Source organism: Ursus arctos, unplaced genomic scaffold (assembly GCF_023065955.2).
Source record: "Ursus arctos isolate Adak ecotype North America unplaced genomic scaffold, UrsArc2.0 scaffold_1, whole genome shotgun sequence".
Taxonomy (NCBI): domain Eukaryota; kingdom Metazoa; phylum Chordata; class Mammalia; order Carnivora; family Ursidae; genus Ursus; species Ursus arctos.
The window spans coordinates 104,480,145-104,502,359 of NW_026622763.1; the positions used below are offsets into that span (position 1 = coordinate 104,480,145).

General features: G+C 50.1%; 1 protein-coding gene across 9 annotated transcripts in view; it reads left to right on the plus strand.

The window, feature by feature from the left end:
* Positions 1-22,215, plus strand: part of AGAP1 (ArfGAP with GTPase domain, ankyrin repeat and PH domain 1) — a 523,916-nt gene that overhangs the window by 202,543 nt on the left and 299,158 nt on the right. For all 9 annotated transcript variants that reach the window (XM_026491633.4, XM_026491634.4, XM_057305806.1 and 6 more), the window contains 3 exons: positions 3,350-3,435; positions 6,216-6,357; positions 10,852-10,986. In XM_026491633.4, coding sequence (XP_026347418.1) covers positions 3,350-3,435; positions 6,216-6,357; positions 10,852-10,986 — 363 coding nt within the window. The remainder of the gene's footprint in view (positions 1-3,349; positions 3,436-6,215; positions 6,358-10,851; positions 10,987-22,215) is intronic.

The following is a 22,215-nucleotide window of genomic DNA, read 5'->3' on the forward strand; positions in this document are numbered from 1 at the left end:
CAGGGGTGCAGGGCCAGCGGGGGGTGGGGGGAGGCAGGGTCCCAGGATGACGAGGAGCGTTGGTCAGGGTCGGAACTGCGGCGTTGTGCGGATCCCGCAGATTGTGGAGTGCTGTGGGGGTGGGCGTGCAGCAGAGGGCGCGCGTGAGGCAGGCAGGAAACTCCTACAGGAACCTCGCCGAGAAGCGGGGATGATTTCAACAAATACAGACAGCTGGGATGGAGAGAATAAAGGGGGTTTTGAAATTTTCTAGGGATAAGCTAGGTGGAGAGAGAGAGCGTGTGAGTGTGAGTGCATGTGAGCTCGCGGTAGGTGAAGGCGGAGCGTGAGGACAGACGGTACCAGAGCTTGTATTAGTTTGCTTAGGCTGCTGTAACAAAGGGCCACCGGCCGGGGGCGCTCCAAACAGCGAGATTGAGTCTCCCACCGTTCTGGAGGCCGGAAGTCCGCGGTCTCGGCCTCCACAGGGTTGTTTCCCCTTGAGCCTGTGAGGGAGGATCTGCTCCAGGCCTGTCTTTGGGCTTCTCGTGGTTTGGGCGCGTCTCTGGTGCTTCTTGGCTTATAAAGCTCCTGCATGCGTCTCCACTAGAGTTTCCCTTGTCTAGGACTCTAGTCACGGGATAAGGAGCCCATCCTACCCTAGTATGAGCTCATCCTAACTAAGCACATCTGCAATGAATTTATTTGCAAATAAGATCCTACTCCGATGTATTGAGCATTAGGACCTCAGCAAATGAATTTGGGGTGGGGCGACACAGTTCCATCCATAACAGAGATAATGGTGGGACACTGCCTGAAGTTAATCTTACTCTTTTAGGACGTGATAATTAGCAACTTCATGGATTGAAGAAAGCTTAATGATAACTGGGGTTTTTTAAATACCTGCTGGAACAGCAAGGCTCCCACACCTTCTTGAAGGCCCCAGAGCTCAGCCCTTTCCTCAGCTTCTCCTGAGCGCAGGCAGGACTGTGTTGCTGAAAGGACATTTGCCAAGTTGCTGCCCAGACCAGTCCCTGCCACCGGAGGGCCCAGCCTATGTGACATGTGAGCTGCCTTGAAATCCCTTCTCTCGGAGCACAGTATTTTCCTGTGATGTGACAGCTTGAAATTCTGCATGGGCTCCGCTCTCGGCAGACTTGATCTGAAGTGCTCTGCTCCCCCGGGCTTTCTCTGTAGTGGCTGCTGCCCTCATTCAGGCGCTGAGATCGGCCCACCGGGAATCGGAGGGAAGATTTGTGAGCGTGTACACAAATTCCCGCCGCTTTTCCCTTGTCCCCCTCAGTGTGACCCGTCAGATCGCTGCGAACAAGATGTGAAGGAAAAGGATTTTCCCAAAGTAAAGAATAGGTTTCCCACCTGACATTGTTTTTTCACGAAAGGTTGGATTCGATTCATTCTCGCCAAGAGATAGCAGATTTCCAGCATCTCTTTTTTTAAAGGTTTTAAAAAAATACAGAAATGATACTGATTACTGTTGCAACTTATGTAAATTTTTTCTATTGTAAATAGGTTTATTAAATGTTAATTAAGTGTATCTTTTATAAAAGCAAGTGGTAACTCTTGCAGAAATTTTGAATGACGCTAGTAATCCTTGCCAGGGGCGCTGCCCTTCGGGTGGCGTGGGCGTCCCATTTTACAGCTGGAGACACCAAGGCAGAGAGAGGTGAATAAGGAAGGCGAAGTCCCTGTGGTGGCGTGTGGTGGCCCTGGGATCCGCACAGAGAGCTGGCTGGGCGTCGGCGTCTTGTGGCTGCGTCACACCAGGGGTGTGGGGGCTCCCCTGGTGCCCGAGGTTTCCTAGCTCATTTTAGAATCACGGCAGCCCAGTTGGGAGAGGATGTTGTACTTTTCTACCTCCACAGAGTCTGTGATTCGGGGCCCATGAGTCATCTGCCAGTCTTCCTGCAAGTGCAGGGGTGGGCCTGGCTTGTCTGGATCCAGTGAGCAAACACGCCCGTCACCTTCCCCCATGTGGCCGTTCCCTGCTCTGCCCGCGGTCTTCGGTGGAGGCTGTGCAGGGGAGCAGAATGAGCATTTATCTGTTTTGTTTGAATGCTGGGAAGTTGTCTTCAGTTTTTGTCATTGAGCAGACTGAACACCAAGTAGAGCAGGTGTGTTTTGCGGGCCCAGGAAGGGGAGGAGAGAGGAGTGTGCATCTGTGTGTGCATGCTTCTGCGCCTGTGCAGACGTGGGCCCGCTTTGAAAGGTTCGTCCCTGGCCGGCCCGCTGCAGTGCATGTAGCGGCCGCCCATCGGAGCCGTGGGGGTGGCCCCGGGAGGCAGAGGGTGCACCCGCAGCCTCTGGGGCGGGCAGGGACGCTCTGCCAGTGAGGTTCTCCAGGGCGCGGTCGTCCGGGGTTTAGACGGTGTTTCTGGAAAGCATCCGTGCCATGGACGGAGAATGAGAGCGGGCGTTGATGCATTCCTCTCTCGGAAACAGTTCAGAACCCTGGTGAGGGTTAGCTGGAGTGGACTCAGAGCCCGGAATCTCGAGAGTGCTTTGTCTTTGGAGATGGCAGAGGGACCCAGAAGTGGGCGTTCCTCCCATGTCTGGGAGAGGTCTGGCAGTGTGGCCCGGGGCGCGGCGAGGAGATGCACAGGACCGTTGCGTGTCCCTCCCCAGCTGGGCGTGCGTGGGGCCGAGATGAAGAGGGCCAGCCCCCTTCCCACAAATGTGCACGCACACACACGCACGCACACGCACACACGCAGGCACACACGGCGCCCGGGCAGGGTCCCTGGTGGTCTCTGGCTAACACAGCGCGCTCTCTAACCCCCTCGCCAGCCGGCTGCCCGCTCTGTCTCGGCCTGTGCGGAGACGCCATCGTAGTTCTGTCTAACACGTGTGTGGTAGTTGAGCATTTTCCCGTGCTGTGCCCCGTGAATACGGAAACACCATTCCCATGATGTTCTGTGTTTTCCTTTCAAAAACTGGGTTTCTCTTGAGGAGAATACAGGTTCTCAGCCCTTGAATTGATCAAAATGTGGTAGACCTGTTCAAGAGAATGATAATTTCAGTGCTCTCGGTTTCTGAACTCTGCATCAACGTGTTCCCAGTGAGAGAGAATTCCTGAATTCGTTAAAATTCTTCCCTTCTCAGCCACGGGTGACCCTGGCATTGCCTGGGAAGCTGTGTACTCTAACCAGAAGTGAACACGGGTCCTTAAAGACAAATGCTTAAATCTGAGTTCAGTACTTCCTTTAAAATCCAGTGGTTGCTGGTCCTAATTACTGAGAGTTGCCTCCAGGGCGACAGCCTAGGGTGTATTTTTCCACAAGCGAAGCCCACGTCTGTTTGCCCTCCTCACACCCTGTCTTTCCTGTGTAACAAGATGTTTTGTGTGTGGCAGGTGGCAGATTCAAGAAGGAGATTGTCGTTGATGGACAGAGCTACCTGCTGCTGATTAGAGATGAAGGGGGCCCCCCAGAGGCGCAGGTGAGTACTACAAGCAAAAAAGGGTAAGCAGCCTTTCGCCTTTGCTTCCTTGTTAAGGTTCTGGGTCATCAGGCGGCCCTAGAATCAGGTGTGTGCAAGGACGGTGACTAGAGGCCCACGAACATGTTTTCTCTCATAAGCTAATTCTGCTGCTCCTTCAGACAAAATCCGAGAGGGAAGTTAGGTCTCCGTGGCTGGTTTTCACTTTGTATTTTTAAGATGGATTTGTCACCTCCGTTGATGTGACAACTGGAAATGTCCGTAGCCCTCGCCGGTTCCCTGTAAGCGGTTTGTTACCTGGAGCAGCAGGATGATTCAGACAGTTGCTGGTCTGAAGTCTGGAAATCCCATGGGGGCTGCCATGCTGCTCGCCGGGCTTCTCGGTCGAGTCAGCCCTACTGAAAACCAGTGTGCGCACAGTGTGGTTTCCTTGGAAGCTTCCCGAAGGCCGGGCATCCTGGAAATAAAAGAGCTTGGGTGTGGAAAACCTTTCTTTAGTTTACTTAATGTCCAGGTTATCATTTTACTTATGTAATAATTTACTAGTGAAGTGTGTATTATGAGCTGCACCCAGTCAGCAGTGGGTGAATGCCTGCCCTGTGTGGGTCCACTCGTGTCATCCTCCAGACGCCCCTGGGCAGGATGCTCTTCGGAGTCCCGTCGTCACGGAGGACACTGATGCCATGACCTCTTGCCCAGGGTTGCATGTGGTGGAGGGGCGCAGACCCAGGTGCTCCGCCTGCCGATGGGACCAACCTGGGGATGGAATCAGGAGCCCCGGAGATCTCTGTCTTGGCCTCTGGCCGTGAGAACATGTTTACTCAGTTCACTGAGGACCAATCAGTCCTTTATTCTAGCTGTACTTCGTTGAGGAGCCTTACTTAGCCCAAAGCATACCCTGGTTAAAGATTTCTGCTGGGAGGGGGATATCAGCCTCCAGCCTTTCAAAATTATGGACAGGATTTTGTACAAAATTAGGCAGAGCATGCTTGAATATTCAAGGGGGAGAAAACCCCGTTTTCCAGGTGCCCTTCTCAGGCATGTGGAAGCCTGATCGTTGTTTTCATTGTTCCAGAATATTTCATGTAACTCACCCTAAGATAATGGCTTCACGAATGAGATTGTAAGACTCTTTTGTGATGACTAGTGTCCTCTTAGGTTTGTGTAAAAACTGCCGATTAACTGGTTTTTTTGCGTGTGGCAGTAGGTGGGAGCAGCCATTGGGGTGAGTAGGGCTGTTTACTGAGGCTCGCCACGTGCTGGTGCAGCCAGAACACTCCCGTGGGACAGTGCGGTGTGGCTTGCTTTTCCTCTGCATGGGGGTTCACACAGGCTCGCTCTGGTCCCGGGGACCAGGAGCGCTCTCCGGGTGCCCGTGCACGTGGGGAAGCTTCACTGCACTCTCGGAAGAGAGAGGGAAAACGGACCTCGAGATAGAGAAAGGGGAAAGGAGATGCCCCTGTCTGCCTGGGTCTTGGGCTGTTTGCAGGGGCATCAGGCCTGTCCCAGGATTCATTCTTAACAAGATCTTGATCTCATTTAATTCTGTTATCATTTGGACTTCGTGTTTATTTAAATTTTATCACGTAAAATTTTCACTTATAACTGAATACACTTTTCCGTCATATGTGAAGTCATAGCTTAACCCACAGAAAATTCCCCCAAATGTACCAGAGCTGATGCCTAGGCTGATAAACTTATCTAGGGACTGTGGCTTCTCAAAGAGAGTAAATAGGATTTTTTTTTTTTTCATTTTCACGTGGAAAGAGGAGGGTGTTTGGTGACAGACTGACCCGCTCTCAACTCTGCTGTTGGAACCACGTGTGACTCTGGGAGGCTGCTGGGCTTCCAGGGCCTCCCGCTCACTAGGCTCCAACCTTACAAATGGTTATAAGTATTGAATGAGATAGTACTTGCCCCAAAGTAGATGTGATGGAGGGTTCACCTGGATGCAGGTAAAACAAGATTAAAATGGCAAGAGTCAGGTTGTTGTGGGTTTTTAATGTTTTTCCCTGAGTTTTGCTCATTTTGCTAATTGGCTTTGTGTATTTCTCTAACGATAAGTAATCATATCCTCAGAGGGGGCTTTAAGAATTCACTGGCAGGGGTGCCTGGCTGGCTGACTTGGTGGAACACACAACTCTTGATCTCGGGGTTCTGAGTTCGAGCCCACGTTGGGTGTAGAGATTACTTAAAAAAAAAAAAAAAGAATTCATTGGCAGCTGATCTTTCCAGTACAAAGTGCTCTTATGAAAAGGAGCGGGCCACAGCCTGGGTGCAGGATTTCTGAGAGACCGCGGGACCCCAGAGGAGGAGGCCCCCCCCATCTCAGAGGGGTCCAGCCAGGCCCTGGGGGTACTTACTGTGGAAGGGTGTTAGTGCGAAACAGAAACCTCCAGGGTCACTGTCAGCGCCTGTCTTCCGATTTTCGGAGGCTCTTCTTCGAGGCTGGGTTTGCCTTGTGTTTGTAGGACTGTGGCTGGCCGGCTCGGGACAGAGGTAGACAGTCCCACGGGAAGCACGTGCAGGCTGCTGCGTTCCTAGGAGACCGGGGTGGCCTGGGTGGGAAGGGGTTGAAGGTCCCGTTGCAGGTGTGTTACGAGGAGGATGTTAGTGATGCCGCGGCCACATGTTACAGCCGAAGTCAGGCATCCGTCGGACTTGGCCTGAGCGAGAGCTCTGCTGGCCACGCGTCCTGTGCTCACAAGGACGCCGTGCCCGCCCTTCGTCTCCGACAGCCTTGTCACTCACTCCTTCTCTTCACCCTCTTTTCTCCCTAGTTTGCCATGTGGGTGGATGCTGTGATATTTGTCTTCAGCTTAGAGGATGAGCTGAGCTTCCAGACCGTTTACCACTACTACAGTCGGATGGCCAACTATCGGAACACGAGTGAGATCCCTCTGGTTCTGGTGGGGACGCAGGGTGAGTGCCGTCTGCGTGGAGCTTGGGTGTGAAGGGCCCCAGCAGTTGAGCAGTAAGTGGACTCGGCTCATAGTTTTGGCATGGAGGAATTTGAAAACGGTACAAAGAAGAAATAATTTCCCCCTGAAGGCTTTTTCCAGTGAGAATCCAGGAAACAGAAATTGTCCCATTTCCTGATTTGATTCTATGGAGAAATCAGTCGGTCTGCATCCTCAGAAGAAAGCCCTCCCCAAGCGCTCTTGAGAAAACAAAATGTATTTTCTTTTTCTGTAGTAGGATCTCTTAATTTTTTCTGTTATGTCAAATAATTTATAAGCAATTTAAAAGGTGGCTGATTTTAACTTTCGGTACATGATTTCTTACACGCAGCAGTTTTGTTTTACTTCGCTCTGTTCGTCATGTGTTATGCTCTGTGTTGTATTTTTCATCTAGCGGGTACCTCAGAGTCTGGAATCATCCTGTATGAGTGCAAAGTGACATCCCTGAAGTGTCCTTGTTCTCGATCAGATTCCCTAATGCCCTGGTGTCCACCGTCTGGGTCTTCAGTAGAGCCATGTAGAATGTTTTTAAAAACCAGATGCAGGTTAACTTTAAAACTGCTTGTCAGCAGTATGGCTGACTTAAAAATAATCATGTCAAGGAAAGCTGGGTCATGTCTTCATTTTGTTGTTGTCGTTCATATGCTGTATTTAGTTCCTTTAGAACGTCCACATCTGGACTGCATTTCCGTGCCCTGATGTGAGGCTCTTCTAAACGAGAGACTGGCTGTGCTGAAGAAGTAGAAACGGCTAGCTGTGTACTGTGTCTAGTGTGTGGAAAGTGAGCTCAGGCAGAGAACCAGCTGCCCTGCCACGGATCTGTGTGGATAAGCCACAGCATGGGGCGGGTGTGTGTCTTGTGAGAACAGAAGTAGCATGGAATTAACTGAAAGCATTCGTGTGCAGGTATAAATGTTGGAGTCGGGTTCTGGTCGGGAGCACCCCCCCCCCCCCCTTTTAGCGAGCATGTAATGGCCAGTGGTGTCAGAACTGAAGCCTGGGAACGGCAGGTGGATTCCACCTGCAACTGGATGGGAAAGAGGTTCTTTATGCCCAGAGCGCCCTCTAGTGGCTGCCGGGAAACAAGGCACGCCAGTACAAAGTGCTTGGTTCTTGTTCTAATACACGGAACTGGCATATTTGAGTTGGCATCCTGAAAATTCTAAGTAATGTTTTATGGTGGGTGGCAGGATCTACAGCAGACCTGCCTAGAGCTGCCCTGCAGCTGGAGCGAGTCCTTTCTAGCAAGCACCTCTCCCTGCGGGCCAGCCCAGGGCATTTCTGAGCAAAGTCAGAGACTGAAAGAGGGCATCCCCTCGCCCTCTGTCTGAGTTCAGGGCTTTGTATTTCAGACTCAGAACGCCTTTTTTCTGTGCACTATGATAGGGCACAGGGACTTCTGTCTAGGCCAGAAGGCTCTATGTGATCCATTTGGTGTCTTCTTACACAGCGTGGTTTTGGTGGTAGAGCGTGGAGTGTCTGGTCCCGGGTGCTGGAGCCACGCAGCCCCAGCATCAGGGCATCCTGGATGTGTGACCTGGACTGCCACCCCCCAGGGCTCCGGCCGGGGCTCCGTGGAGGCACTCCCGTAAGGCACTTGACACACCCTTGGCACATAAATGTGATGTAAACAGTTGCTGCTGTTACTGTTGTTATATCTCGACAGACAGTTTTATTGAGGTCCTGGTTGGGGTGTCAGAAGCATGCCTCTCTGTTCCCTTCCTTGGACATAAGTGTGGCTGTCCGTGTCCCACCACAGCTGAAGGAAGGCAGAGCCGTGCCTTCCCCCAGGATGGCCCATGTGTTTGTAGAGGAGGCCTGTGGAAGGCTCCATACAGACTCTGGGGAAGCCCTGGTGTGTTCCCCGAGTGGAAGCACCTACCCCTTTTTATTCCTGCTGATCTTCTAAGCATTTGTCTGGACAGGCCACAGGCGAGTGAGCTCCTGCGCCAGGGAAGCTGGGTGGAAGATGGGTGCTGGCAGTCTTCTCACGTTCTTCTGTGGGACTTTGTTCATACTTCAGCATAGCCTCGTTCCAAATGAACAGGACGTGAGTGTTATCAGTTAGGGACGTTCCTTACGTGAGGGGTCCTCTTAACCCTTAATCGGACCTCTCATTTCCACAGAAGCCCCAGTGGCAAGAGGGTGGAGTGAGCGTGGGCTTCTGGAAGGTTCCACTCCTAGGCTTCTGGAAGGTTCCACTTCTAGTTACTTGTTCAATGCTTGCAGACTTGCTTTATGTGAAGCCTGCATGTGTGTTGTGCTTTTGCATGGGCTTTGTGGGATACTGGAGGTAAAAGGTGGGTCAGGTTACAGATGAGGGACTCTGAGCTTTCCTCCCAAGTGTTAGGGGTCGGTGGCCTCGAGGCAGGAGTTTCTGGAATGGGAAAGACGAACAAGTTAAGCTCATTCTTTAAGGATGCCCAGCATGTGGTGCGGCCTCATCCAAGGGTGGGAGGAGCGTCTCTTCGAGAGTGTGTGTTCTCTCCGGGTGTAGTCAGGGAGCTGTGCAAGGCTCCGTAAGTGGACAGGACACTTCTGAATGACCTATTATGTAATGTTTGTTAAGCTGGTTCTGTTTTAAGGCTTGCAGATGACATCGATTTGAGGGGGGGCACAAGCTGTGAACAGGTACAGAGTTACAGGTGGGATGAGAGAGCAGGCGGTGTAGCCCTGCCTGACGCGTGGTGCAGGTGCAACACGGCCACAGAGGGGACGTATCGCTGTACCTGGGAAGTCGAGATGGGACAGCGCTGTGGGTGGGCCTCCGCTGAGGAAGGGGGCTGTGGGACTGTCGGGGACCTCAGGTCAGGGATAAGCTGGATTGATGCTATGGTGTGTGTTTTCCACATTACACCAGAGTATTGAAAAATGACAGATTTCAACCTTCTACCGTTTTCTTGAAAGCTGTTTGCACCTTTAAAAAATACTTCTTTTCCTTAAGTGTTGTGAAATCCAAGTCAAATTTGTTAGTCTGAAAGACAAGACAGGACAAGATGCTCTTTGAAGAAATCCCTATAAGGGACCTTGCCAGGGAATGTTCTAGAACATCTTTTGAGGTGGCACAGGCCATTGTCAGAGAAAGAGGCCTGAATCGGAGTTAGTCTTGATTTCTCTACGGGAAACTGTCAGGTCAGGCCTATTGCATGAGCTAAAAATAAAACAGGAAGCAAGAGAAAGGGGGGAAAATGAAAAAACTATTCCCTCAAGATGCTGCTTTTTTATAGTTAGAAAATTAAATGTCTCATGTACTTCCTGAACCCAAAAATAAACACAATTTAGAAGGTTGTTGCTCTCTTGTGTGGCTTCTCTTGTGCTGCTGCTCTTCCTTTGACTGGTGGAGAAAACCCTGTTGGTGGATTTTTATTTCAAGAGCAGTTGGCATTTTCCATGGTACAGGACCCTCAAGCCCACGGAGAAAACTTCCCAGGAGAAAGAGTCCCTGAAAAGTGCCTGTTGTCTCAGCCTCGCTCCTAACGTCTTGGCCTTTGTCTGTTGGTGTGTGCCAGGCACGAGAGCGCAGGGTGGGATGGGATAGAGGCATCGTGGACACTGAGCTTAAAGAACACTGGTTTTTCTTTGTTTAGGGACCTAATGGCAAGTACCGCACATCTCTTTTGCTGCTCAAACGTCCCCATCTGTACACAGATCCTGTGGGAAGTGGGTGCGTCCAGGACTGGGCTCTAGTAAGACCTAAGCGGTTTGCACCCCGGTACCTAGGGCCCTTCACCGCCCCCCTCACTTCCGCTCCTGCCTCAGTCTCCTGGACTACACTGGGTGCTTGGCTGCCCTCTGCCCCAGGTAGAGGCTGGTTGGCCTTTACCTCCTTCCTGCGGGTGGGGCTGCCCTGCGAATCCACACTGAGCACACTGACCATTGAACATCCTTCCCTGCCTGACGTGGCTCTCGTGGCCACACTACATTCCTAGTTGTCCCACGTTTCTGTCTTGGTCTCTGCCTCCCTCCCCGGCCAGTCTGAAAGCCCCTCCGTGAGAGCGCCGAGTTTTGTCTGTTTTGTTCACTGGGGCATTCCTGTGCCCAGAACAGGACCAGAGGGCGGCTCTGCGGACACAGACTGACAGGTGTGTGGCTGCACCTGGGGAGTAATGGGGCTAGGACGCAGCGAGCAGGGCACTCTGTGCACCAGAAGTCACCTGCAAATCATGAGCGTGGGTATGTTTTCCTCCTTTTAAAGGGTTCTCCGGAGCCGCATTTAACTCTTAGGCAGCGTTTATCTCCGGTTCAGGAGAAGGACGCTCTGGAACAGTTTTCTAAACGATGACTATTCTAAATGTGTGAGATTGTTACTTGGAGGGTGAACTAGGTTTGAAAAACTCCAGGCTCTGAGACACATTACATCCCCAGGAGCAGGGCGCCAGTTTTGAGCTCCTTGGAGACTTGAGGTGGTGGAAAGTCAGCGGAGCTGCTGTAGTCACCGTGTCGCTATCCGTTGCAGATGCCATAAGTTCCACTAACCCGCGGGTCATCGACGACGCCAGGGCGCGGAAGCTCTCCAGCGACTTGAAGCGGTGTACCTACTACGAGACATGCGCCACGTACGGGCTGAACGTGGAGCGGGTCTTCCAGGATGGTAAGTGCTCCCTGCCACGCGCCCATGTCCCCTTCCCATGGTGCTGGGCCCCGCTGGGGACACGCGGGCCTCAGCGTGAATCCGAGCGCCCCCTTCATGCAGAGGGGGTGCTCCGCTGCGTGCGTGTTCAGACTCGGGTCCGCGGGGAGTCCCGTGTGGCACGCACAAGGTGACCTGGGCACGGGGTGCGATGTCGCCCACACTTATTTCTGCACCTGATGGGTCACGCTCATTGGCCATTTCTTCTCCACTGTAGCTGCTCATTCTTAATTCAAGCCCGTCTCTAAAAACAGTCTAAATATTTGCTGTTAAGCTTTGGGGAGAATAAACCGAAAGAGGAAAGAGAGTCAAGTTTGGACCAAAAAAAAAAACCAATCCCACATTCAGGCTCATGGCTGAGAGCCAGCACCACAATTTAGGAATTGTTTCTTTGTTGCTGAATTAATTAGTGATCACCCACCCCCGGAACAGCCATGCACCAGACAGGAAACTCTCCTGGAAAAATGCAGGGTTGCACGGGGGGCGGAGACAGTCACGTACATGATCTTGGTGCCAAGTGTCGGTTTGGGCAGAGGGAGAGGGATGGATGAAGACTTGGGAGGTGGTGGGAGGGAAGGCTGGTCTCTGGTCTGGAGGGGTCAGGAAAGTCTGGGGGAAAGTGACTCTTTTAGCCTGGAAGGCCTGAAGGAACAGTGCTCCCCGCAGAGGGTCCTGATGTCCACAGGGAGTCAAGGGGAGTAACTCCCAGGCCACCTCCCATCTGGCTGACATCCGAGCAGACCACCCGAGCTGCCTGTCATCCTGGCCTTGCCTGGCCCCAACCCCGAGGAAAACATGTTTCCACCAGTGCAAGTAGTAATTACACACCTGCATTTGGGACCTCCCCAAACCGGACAGTATATGCTCTTCTTCTAAATGTCCAGATGAGTTTTCAGATGGAATTGGAGGAATTCCACACTTTGACCATTTTTATGACATTTCATATATTGGGTCCCTTTCCAAACTTCGTATTTTCTTCCCTTTTCCATAAGAGCCGGTCCCATTCTCAACTTGGAGCCTCCTTCCCCGCACAGAGGCCCACCCTTCCTGTTTCTCAGCCCGTGTGTCCTGCGGAGAGCTTTGTGCCTCTGGGTCCTCACTGCCTCCCGTTCTGAAGCAGCAGCATTCTGTTGAGGGACAGCGTGGGGGCCCTTCCTCCTGCACATTTACAGCCCCCCCATCCCTGCTGGAGCCCACAGTGGTCCATGCACGCCCATGCTTACGGCACCCTGAATCTTCACCCTGAAGAGCCGTGCACAGAGGCACGTGGGCTTCCTGGAGGGCACCCAGTGGGGCAGGCAGCCCGGACCCTGTGGGGCCCTTACAGATGAAGGTCCCCAGGCTTGTGCGCACGGTCCACATCTGGCCAACCACCTGTTTCTGTGTTTTCTCGGTTTCTCGGGCACACGGGCAGCTGCTCTTGTTATCGCTGCAGAGTTCAGTGGTTGATGTGGAAACGTGACGCCCCGCCTGGCCTGAAATAGTTTCTCTCTGGCCCTTTGCAGAAGGTTTGCCAGCCCCCGGTGGAGATTTTTGGGATTTCATCCTATGGATGAGCTTATCCTCCACGATGATTGCTTTACTTGTGCATTTATCGCAAACATGAACTTTCCATAAATAAATGAGCTCAGACATACTAATCGTACGAGCGGGTTAACACTAGGGGATGCCCACGTTACTGTGCTTCCCTGCATCCGGAGTGCGCGCGGCGGTCAGGTGCCGGCTCGGGTGCTGGAAGCACTTTTGTCTGCGAGCTGGAGCGCTAGCCAGGGAGAACAGGAAGGACCTTCCCAAACGTCGTGACCTTATTCTATTAAAGGGTTTCCATTGCTGCAGCTTGACAAAGCACTTGACGCTTGTGGCGTGAGTTTTCACAGGCTTAGGAGATTTTCGATACATTTTGTTACTTCTTATTTTAGAAATAATGCATTCCCATTAAATATTTGGATTGTCGTACAGGGTCAGAAAAGGAAATAATACCCATGATACTAGAGTTTTTGTGACTGTTGTGATTTTGTCTTTAAAATATTTCTGCGTATATGAAGATAACTTTTAAAAGTAAAATCAGGGATTACTCTGCATATTTTGTAGGGTAATTATAGGGTATGCCTTTTTATGAAGTCATGAACTCTGTAATCGTTAGTGATAGAAGTAGTTGCTGACCGAGTGGGGACTGTGCCCAGTACTTAGAAATCCGGAATGGTAACAATCCATGTTAATCCTTAAGGGGGGGAGAAAACCAAAAAACTTCCTAAGATTTAGAGTTAAAGAAATCAAGCCTCAGAAAAATTATGTAGCTTGGCCAGATACATCGGGCCTGGATGGGACACCTGTCTTGGGACCAGGGGCCCAGAGCCTTGACCATTCTGTCATTAAAACCGCAGTGATGTGGGTCCTGCCCGCTCCCCTGGGGGAGGCTGGACGGAGGGCACACGCAGCAGGCTCACCGCCCACTCACGGACTCAAGTCGTTCAGATTTCTCTTCAGACATTCTGGCTTCCTTTACGCCTTTAGGACTTGCTTTTTTATGTGCTTTTTATACCTTTGCGTTGTAGGAAGAGAAAGAAAGAGTGTGTAGTTTCTATGTAACATTTTACTTACCCCTGAAAGAAGGAAACAGGCCTGGCTCTTACACTAGCCAGACCCCACTTGCACCTGCCCCCCGCCAGCCAGGCTTTCTGGTCAACTGGCTCCCTGGGTTTATTTTTTAAAATACTAGACACTGTAGTCTTTGCTTCTTTAACTCAGTTCTTAGTATCCTGAAACTGAAGGCAAATTGTAAAATAAATGAAGAAACAGAATGTCTGTTTTCTTTGGTCTCGGATGTGTAGTTTTCACATGGCTTTTAGAAAGCAGTCCAGGACGGAGGGTCTCCGTCAGCACCAGGGGTGTCCGGAGACAGGGAAGCAGGTTGATGCCCTCACCCGAGCAGCAGCCTTGCACACGCCGAGCCCCTGGTTGGGGGTCGAGAAGGGGGGATAGTACGGGGAGGCCCTGCCTCGGCGAGGTGGGGGCCAGCACCCAGCGACGGGGCTGCATCTTCACTGAGGGTGCAGGACAGGGTTACGGAAAAATAAAGTTCATTCTCTGCAGACATTGTTTCTCTGGTGCTATGATGTTTATTCCAGAGAAGTTTCTCTCTAAAGGAACCCACCACGGGGCCCCTGGGTGGCGCAGTCGTTAAGCGGCTCAGGGCGTGATCCCGGCGTTCTGGGATCGAGCCCCGCACCAGGCTCCTCTGCTGGGAGCCTGCTTCTTCCTCTCCCACTCCCCCGCCTGTCTTCCCTTTCTCGCTGGCTGTCTCTATCTCTGTCAAATAAATAAATAAAATCTTTTTAAAAAATAAATAAATAAAGGAACCAACCGAGTGGGAGAAGCCCTTGCAGCGAGCACGTCTTTCTTGCCATTTCAGCTGAGTCTCTGGGCAGGGAAAGGAGGGTAGTTTCGGTGATGGGATTTATTGACCTAGATATTCAGGGACAACTTAAAATGGTTATAACTTGGTGACAAAAATAAATCCTTCCCCTAGAAGACCAAGCAGTGCTGAAAGGTAGTGAACAGCCACGTGTGTGAGCGGTCGAAGGACCCCTTGGACCCCTTGTGTGCCATCTGGGGAGGGGGAAAGTGGACTTGCGGCCTCACGTTCATGACGGGGTATTGGGGATTCCAGTTCCCCGAAGCTGAATTTTGGAAATGATGAATTCTCTCTCTCCAGACACTTTCAGATTTCTGAGCCCACGTTGAATGCCCTTGTTTACGGCGTGTTTTGTTTTGACGACTGTGATTGTAACGGATGTATCACGAGCTCGGTGATTTGTGTCAGGGTGTAGTTCTTTCTTTCAAACGAAGCACAACATGGAATCAGCTTTTTGTTTTGATGTTTTGTGGAATAGGGCCAATAGATCCCCTAAGTTTTTTGGGGGGTATATTTTATTTTTAAATTATGGTATCTGACTGGTTTGTGATATTTTAAAGATCCCTGATAATATAAAGAAAAGTGGTTTCCCTTCCATGTAGAATGAGTAAAACTTGATGGTGTTACCAAATATGTAGTTTTCCCTTATCCAAGCTACTTTATGCCCTTTTCCTCCCTCCCTCTCCTAAAATGAGCTGATAGAGATTTGTCTGTATTGTAAAACAGTATTATTTTATATATGGTCGTTCCTGTTATGCATCCTGACACCAGCTGTTTTGTGTACAGAATTTAATATTCTCGCACGAATACTCTAAAATTGCAGTCACTTGTTCAATCCCAACTGAAGGCATCGTATTAGACAATGCATACTCCCCTGTAAAGCTTTAACTTCTTACCTTCTTAAGCTTGTCTTCATAGGACAGTAGGAAAACCTGTGTGCAACATTTTGCTCTGACAGTACTTGTTTAGACCTGGTCAAGATCCACATAAGCCAAGATCTAGATAAATTACAAATTACCATCTGTCTGCTTGACCCTCCCCAAGACTGCTGGGTTCTGTCACTGTGTTGTCAGGAGTAACTGGGTAGTTCAGTGATCTCACGTGGAAGACCACTCGCTCTAGGAGAGATGTTCTACGTTACTTATCGTAAAGAGACTGTTTAGTTTGAGGTACATGTGGGTGGAGAGGCTGAACGGTAGCCTCAGAAGGGGTCTGTCCTCTGGTGGCTGGTGCTCGGGCTTCGTGTAACCACATGCTTCATGCAGCGTCCTGTGGACAGGCATCCCTCTGACGGCATGGGCCCGTTCTAGGAGGATCCACTCCCGTCTCCCAGCACGGTCACGCCAGCTCTTTACATGCATGCTGTAGTTCACATTCTGGAAAACACCTTCATAGAAGCTGTTCCCTAGGAACCCCGCCCCCGCGCCTGCCTGCGGATGGCTCGCCCGCGCGTGGACGCCCCGTGCTGTCAGGGCTGAGCCAGGAGAGGCTGCACGACTGGCCCCGGGGTTTGCAGTAAGTCAGGGAGCCTCAGTTTGCTTTCTGCCCTTTGCTTCCAAAGACTGATATCCTGATGTATAAAGAATCCCGTTTCACATTAAATTCTGCAGCTGCTCGTCCTAATTACGGGAGTGTCCAGCACAAGAGTTGCTGTATTAATGAGCCCGGTTTGTACAACCTAATTGCATATGTTAGAGCATCATTAAGTGGGAGCAGTCTGGAGGGGTTTTGCTCCCGAGTGCTGCATCATCCTAGGCCGTTTTGTTTTGCTGACACCGCACTCCTTTGTGCTCGTAAAGGCTATGTCAGTTAGGCCTCTTCCGTGCTTGCTTGGAAGCGGCTCAATTCTCATTGTCGGGGTGGCCTATCTTATTATTTGTTTTGTTGCTGCTCTTTTTCTCTTTATTGTGTCAGGGAGTAGACTGGAGTCCATTTCTTTTTATGTTTGTGTAATTCTTTTTCCAAAGGAGTTCTTTCAAAAATGAGATTTTTCCACGTTGAAAAGCAAACCATGTATATGTGTACATTGGGCGTTTCATACATACAGTGAAAAGGCCGATGGAGTCATTTAGTGTCTGTTAATTTGTATTTCTTTTATCATTTGTAATAACGGCTAATATTTATTTATGGCACAGTTTAAGGTTTCTAATGTAAGACCGTAGATCTTAATAGGACTTCTTGACAGCCAGTGTCCAGCCCGCATGTCCTTTCCGCCCACGGTTTTCTCTGTGCATCTGTGCCTGTCACTGTCCCCGTGTCCCCACGCCCCCCCTATCCTGGGCGCACACTCACCGTGCCCTCCTCGTTGCATTGAAAGGTTGTACATTCAAGATTTCATGGGACTGGTGGGCAGTTTATGTTATGACGGGGCAAACATAAACTTTAATATGCTTAAATTACATTTTATTCGGGGGGGTTAATAGTTTAAAACCTTCTAAGAACAAGGATGGCATGAGTAAGTTGCCTACATGTGGCAGAAATAGGAGGAGGGCAGAGAAGGGAAAACACTCACCAGGCTCCTCTGATGGAATTTGGTTGAGTCGTATGACACAGGCGTGGCCCCGGTTTCGCAGCCGGCTCTGCTGTCGTCCTTAAACACCCGTGTCATTGGCTGACACTGCCTGGCAGCTTCTAACCTGGTCGAATCCCACGGAAATTAGAATCTGCAAGTTTCCTCCAAAAGAACGACGTCTGGCCCATTGTTTGTAGTCTCTCATCAAATTGGAAAGATACCTACGTCTGGTATCTTTGGGGTGGACTTTGGGTCGAGCCTCTGGGTGGGGAGGGAGCATGTACAATGAGCAAGAAGGCCTGGGTTTGGGTGGGTCTTTCTGTTTGCTGTGGGTGGGAAAGCGCATGAATAATTTACATTGGTTATTTTTATAAAACATGATATTGTCAGGACCCTTTGGATGTGCATCTTTAAATTCAGTGTATTTCTTAACCTGAGAAACTTTCTCTATTAACAGGGTTAAATCACAAAGTGAAATAATGAATTAAGACCAAAGCTAAAATATCAGCATTAGCTGTTGTAAGCTGTATTTTCAGAGGCTAAGAAACAAAAATAAAACCAAAAGAAAAAAAAAAAACAAAAAAACCTTTTGAATGAGTATTTTTAGAAGAAAAAAAAAAAAGAGTTAAAAGCTTCTTACAGACGAACTGGACGTGTGGCAGCTGGTCTGCAGACAAGTGTTCAAGCACATTTGAGAAATGGGGACTGTGTTATGGTGGGACTAATGGCCAGGCTATAAGTGAACATTGTCAGGATTCATTTGAGCATTTGTTGAAAGTGATGACCCTGGAATAATCCAAATGTTTAAGATATTATTATGAATTGCACAAGGGTATGAAGTCAGCTTGTTTCTTGTTTGGAGTCTCTCTGTCTAGAAATTCCCCCTTTTGAGAGTTTCTTTCTCATCCATTGAACTGATCAGTGTGCCCAGAGGCTGGACGCTTATAGAGGGATTAACTCCTTTGAATATCTGTTGATTTGCTTAGAATGACCTGTGCAGAGTGAAAGTGTTCATGTAGGGGGGATTTCTCGGTGGGTGCGATTCATACGTTGCAGACTGCAGCTCCTGGCCATAACAACTCGGAATCAAGTGTGAAACTCGGTAATTCTTAAATGGGTTTCGGTGGGCTGTAGAGGACCGTGACATTTTAACTCTTTTGAAAATAATATCCGACGAAGTGATCTTAAAGTCCTGATAGCAAGGTTGATATTACTACAAACGAGAGACAACGAGTAGTCTCCCGTTTCATAGTTTTGTAGACCATTGTGTTAGGAGAGGCTGTGGTCGTCTCTGGCAGTTTCTTACCCTGAGTCGGGAATGTTCTCCCGCTGCGCTTCTCTTTCTGCGACCTTGGGCGGCACCACAGCTCGCGCGTGCCCATAGACGCTGCTTTAACTCTCACCCTGCCAACGCGAGATCAGTAAACGCGCTGTTAGTAAGTGTGCTCTGTTCTGATTCTCATGTTAAGACTTCTGTCTTCTGCTCATAGAATTAGTTTTATCAATGACACCGAAGACGGCTGTGTTCACACGTTTCTGCACTGTGGCATCGTAGCCGGGGCTTGCCCCAGGATTCTGTTAATGACTTGAGCCAGCTTGAATTAGCTTGATGTATCATTAATGCATACAAAAGGCTTTTATTTTTGTTCATAATCTGTTCACTATGCCACTGCTCTTCCTAATGTTTTTAAAATGATTAAACGGTGATGTACTTTTTGACCTACTTAACCCTCCCCAGCCTCTGATCAACACAATATGAAAATATTACTTAAATAGGATAGTCAGAAATTGTTACACTTCATGGCTGGTGTTTCCAACTTACTTTGATGTCTTCTGTTTATAACATTTTCCTGTAGAGAATACAGGCATAGCCAGATTCTTGGTGGCCTCCGTTCACTGAGGAACTGTCCTCCAGTGATGGGGGTTGCAGTACCAGTAAGTTCGGTTCATGGAAGAGAAGGAAGAGTAACCCTCCGAGGAGGGAAGTTGTGAAAGTCTCTGACACCAGAAAGCATAGCTTTGCCCTATGGACGCTGATGTTGCTGCACGCTGCTCAGCACCGGGCGGCTGGCCAGGAGCACGTGAGGGTCCAGCTCGGAGCAGATGCTGGGCGTCCCCCAAGGCAGGCTCTGGGATCCGGCGTCAGCTTGTGTAGTTAGTGCAGAGTCATCGAAGTTCTGTGAAGAGAAGAAGACGTCCAGACAGCTGGATGGATCGCCCCTGATTTAGGGAGAAGGCAGCTGTGAAGGCTGGATTGCACACATGTTTGTCTAAAGAAAAAGAAACTGTGGAAACTTTGATGACTAAATTGGATTGTGCGAGATTTGCTAAAGAAAGTTTTTTAGAAGATTACTTATTTGAGAGAGAGAGAGCGTGCGTGGGGGTGGGAAGGGCAGAGAGAGAGGGAGAGAGAATCCCAGGCCGAGTCCCCACTGAGCGCGGAGCCTGATGCAGGGCTCGATCTCAGGACCCTGAGATCACGACCTGCGCTGAAACCAGGAGTTGGACACTTAACCAACTGAGCCACCCAGGCGCCCCTAAAGAAATGATTTTTAAAGGATGTGAAATATAGAGATAAAAATCACCCATCACACCACCCCCCAGTGGCTGTGGGGTGTGCAGCTGTGTGCCTGCCCATGTGTTTTGAAAAAGTGGATGATCAAGCCTTATGACCTGGCACAACCCGCTTTTTCACATCAGCACTTTCTCTACAATATATTTTCTCATTTTTGCATAGCATTCTGTTGAGTGACTAGAAGTACTTTTTTGGCCCAATCCACTATTAGACATTGAGGGGTCCCCTCCCCCAGACCCCCCTGCAGTTGTGTGTTTGTTTTAGGACCAGTGCCTGAGTGGTTGGCTCCTTACCTAAATCTTTGTCTCCATCCTTAATTCTTTCTTTAGGAGACAGCCCTGGAGGGGAGACTGCAGGCTCCATGGCCTGCATGGCCTTGTGGCTTTTGGTCCTCTGCCCGTAGGCGTTCCATGGAGTCAGTTCCTGCCCCCAGGTCTCCTCCAGTGGGTGTCCTTCTTCTATACCCTGACCACAATGGATATTTTCATTTTAAAAACTTTTATCATCTATAAATAGAAAATAATCACAATTTTTAAAAATTTGTCTCAAATATCATTTTCAGTACGTTATTGTGAAAATTAGCTCATCTTCCGCAGTCAGGCATTTTGTTAAGAGATGGCAGTCAGTCCCTTGGGCGGCCAAAGGTCTGGCGTGTTGGGTGACACGTGGGAGCAGGTGGGTCTTGCTGCTCTTGCAGGTGTAGCCCCGGTGTTTCTGATGGGTTCTCCCGGCTGGAGCACCCCAGCTCCCCAGAGGGCAGATGGCCCAGAGACCGTCCCCAGTTCCGCGTGTGGCCATGACCTTCAGCTGGGGTGTCCTCGCACTACATCCGTCCTTCTGACCCGCGGTGCTACCAGTACGTTGCCTTGTGTTGCCTTAGAGACAGACACCTGGGGGTGGGAAGCGGCTCCTGGCGTTTGGACCTCCCCTGAGCTTTGTCATGTTAGTGCTCTGGAGGGCTTGAGGGACCCTGGAAACCCACCCTCGTTTCCACCCAGAAGCGGTTCCAGAGGGGGCTGTGCCCCCTGCCCTGGTTAACTGGGCAGGTCCACGCGGCTGCAGCCCTGGCACAGCTCTGCTGCTGCTGGGGACCATCCCTCTGCAGTGTAGTCCCAGACGCTCAACGCACATCTCCCCTTTGGTGAACATGAAAATCATATTGCACTATTTCCTGTTTGAAATGTCAAAATCTGGGAAGCCCACAGAAGTCTCTGTGCAAATGAAAGAATTAAAACATAAGCATGCATATTCCCCCTTGTGTCCCCCCCGCCGCCGCCGCCGGCATGTCCTGAGTGGGCTCGCTGGCACAGGTGTTTCTGCCCTGGGAGGTGGAGCCCCAATGTCAGTAATGACATGGTGGTGGCCTTGTTTTTCCAGGCTGCGCATTCACCTGCCACCCACTTTCAGCCACAGTCCTGTCTAAAAGAAAAGAGAACCTGAAAAGAGTTCGTTTGGGGGGAGTGTCTGGCTAGCTGTTGCATTATGAGGCCATGAGCAAAGCCTAGCGGCGGGCATCTCAAGCTTCCCTTCCTCGGGCTGGGAGGTGGCGCCCCCTGGAGGCGCTCTGCAGCTCTTTCCCTCGTACACACGGCTGCGCCTGCAGGGGGCTCTGTAATTGGTCTTCCCACAGGTGCTGCAGGATCAGCCACTGTTCATGGAGAATTTTTGTGTGTGATTTTTTAGAATTTCAGGATCTCCCTCACATTTTTCCCCCTGCCATTTTACTTTGCGTGTAAACCCTAAGAAAAAACACTGAACGCTGTCGCAGTCATCTGGGTGCTCGGAAGTAACTCCCGTCCCAGCACTGAGATTTCATTATTAAATGAAATACCAGGGTGTCTCTTGCATTTAAATTCCTTTCTTGCCTAAACTGCAGAGCTGTAGAATGTCGCATCTGCAAGGGTGTGAGGCCCTGGCTAGCTCGGCCCTTTGCTGTACAGATGAGCAGGCAGGGCCCTCCAGGCCATCCCGCCAGAGAGCACCCTTAGTCACAGAGCAGAAACTAGAGATCTAGAGATCACGTCTGTCTCTCAGCCGTATGGTCTTACGTTTGTGCTGGAAACGTTAAAAGCCACAGATTGCATTTTAAAACCCGGAAGTGGGTGAAAATGCTCGTTTAAGTTAGAATTATTTTAAATAAAATTAAGCCATGTCACCACTGGGAGGCTTGGGGTTTAACGTCACACTATATTCAACATGTGAATTATTTCCCATGAGCTGTGTGCTAAACGCTCATCGCGCACATGGTCGTGTTCACATGGTAGAATATGTGGGCATTAGAATGTTGGATCCCTAACGAGGTCTCTGAGATTCAGTGGAAATACGGCATAAAGGAAACGTTTGCTTTCAAGCACTTGATTTCGTAATTTAGTGATAAGCCACTAGGGGGCATCAAAAGCGCTCGTAAGGATGGTTCTGGCGGGCGTATTTTTTCCTTCTGCTGTCACTGTGGAGAATACAGACATAATAAAACTAACACAGTGGTTTAAGATCATTTAGACCTGTAATAAGACACACGCCATAAAGCGTGTGAAGTTACTGGATCAGCAGCACGGGGACACAGAAGTAAAGTTTCATTCACTGGGATGGGGAGGGGGACAAAATAAAGAGGAAATGATATATTCTGTGGTTACAGGGACTGAGATCCCTTCTCGCTCTTTGCCTTGTGTGTAACTTTAGAGAAGATTC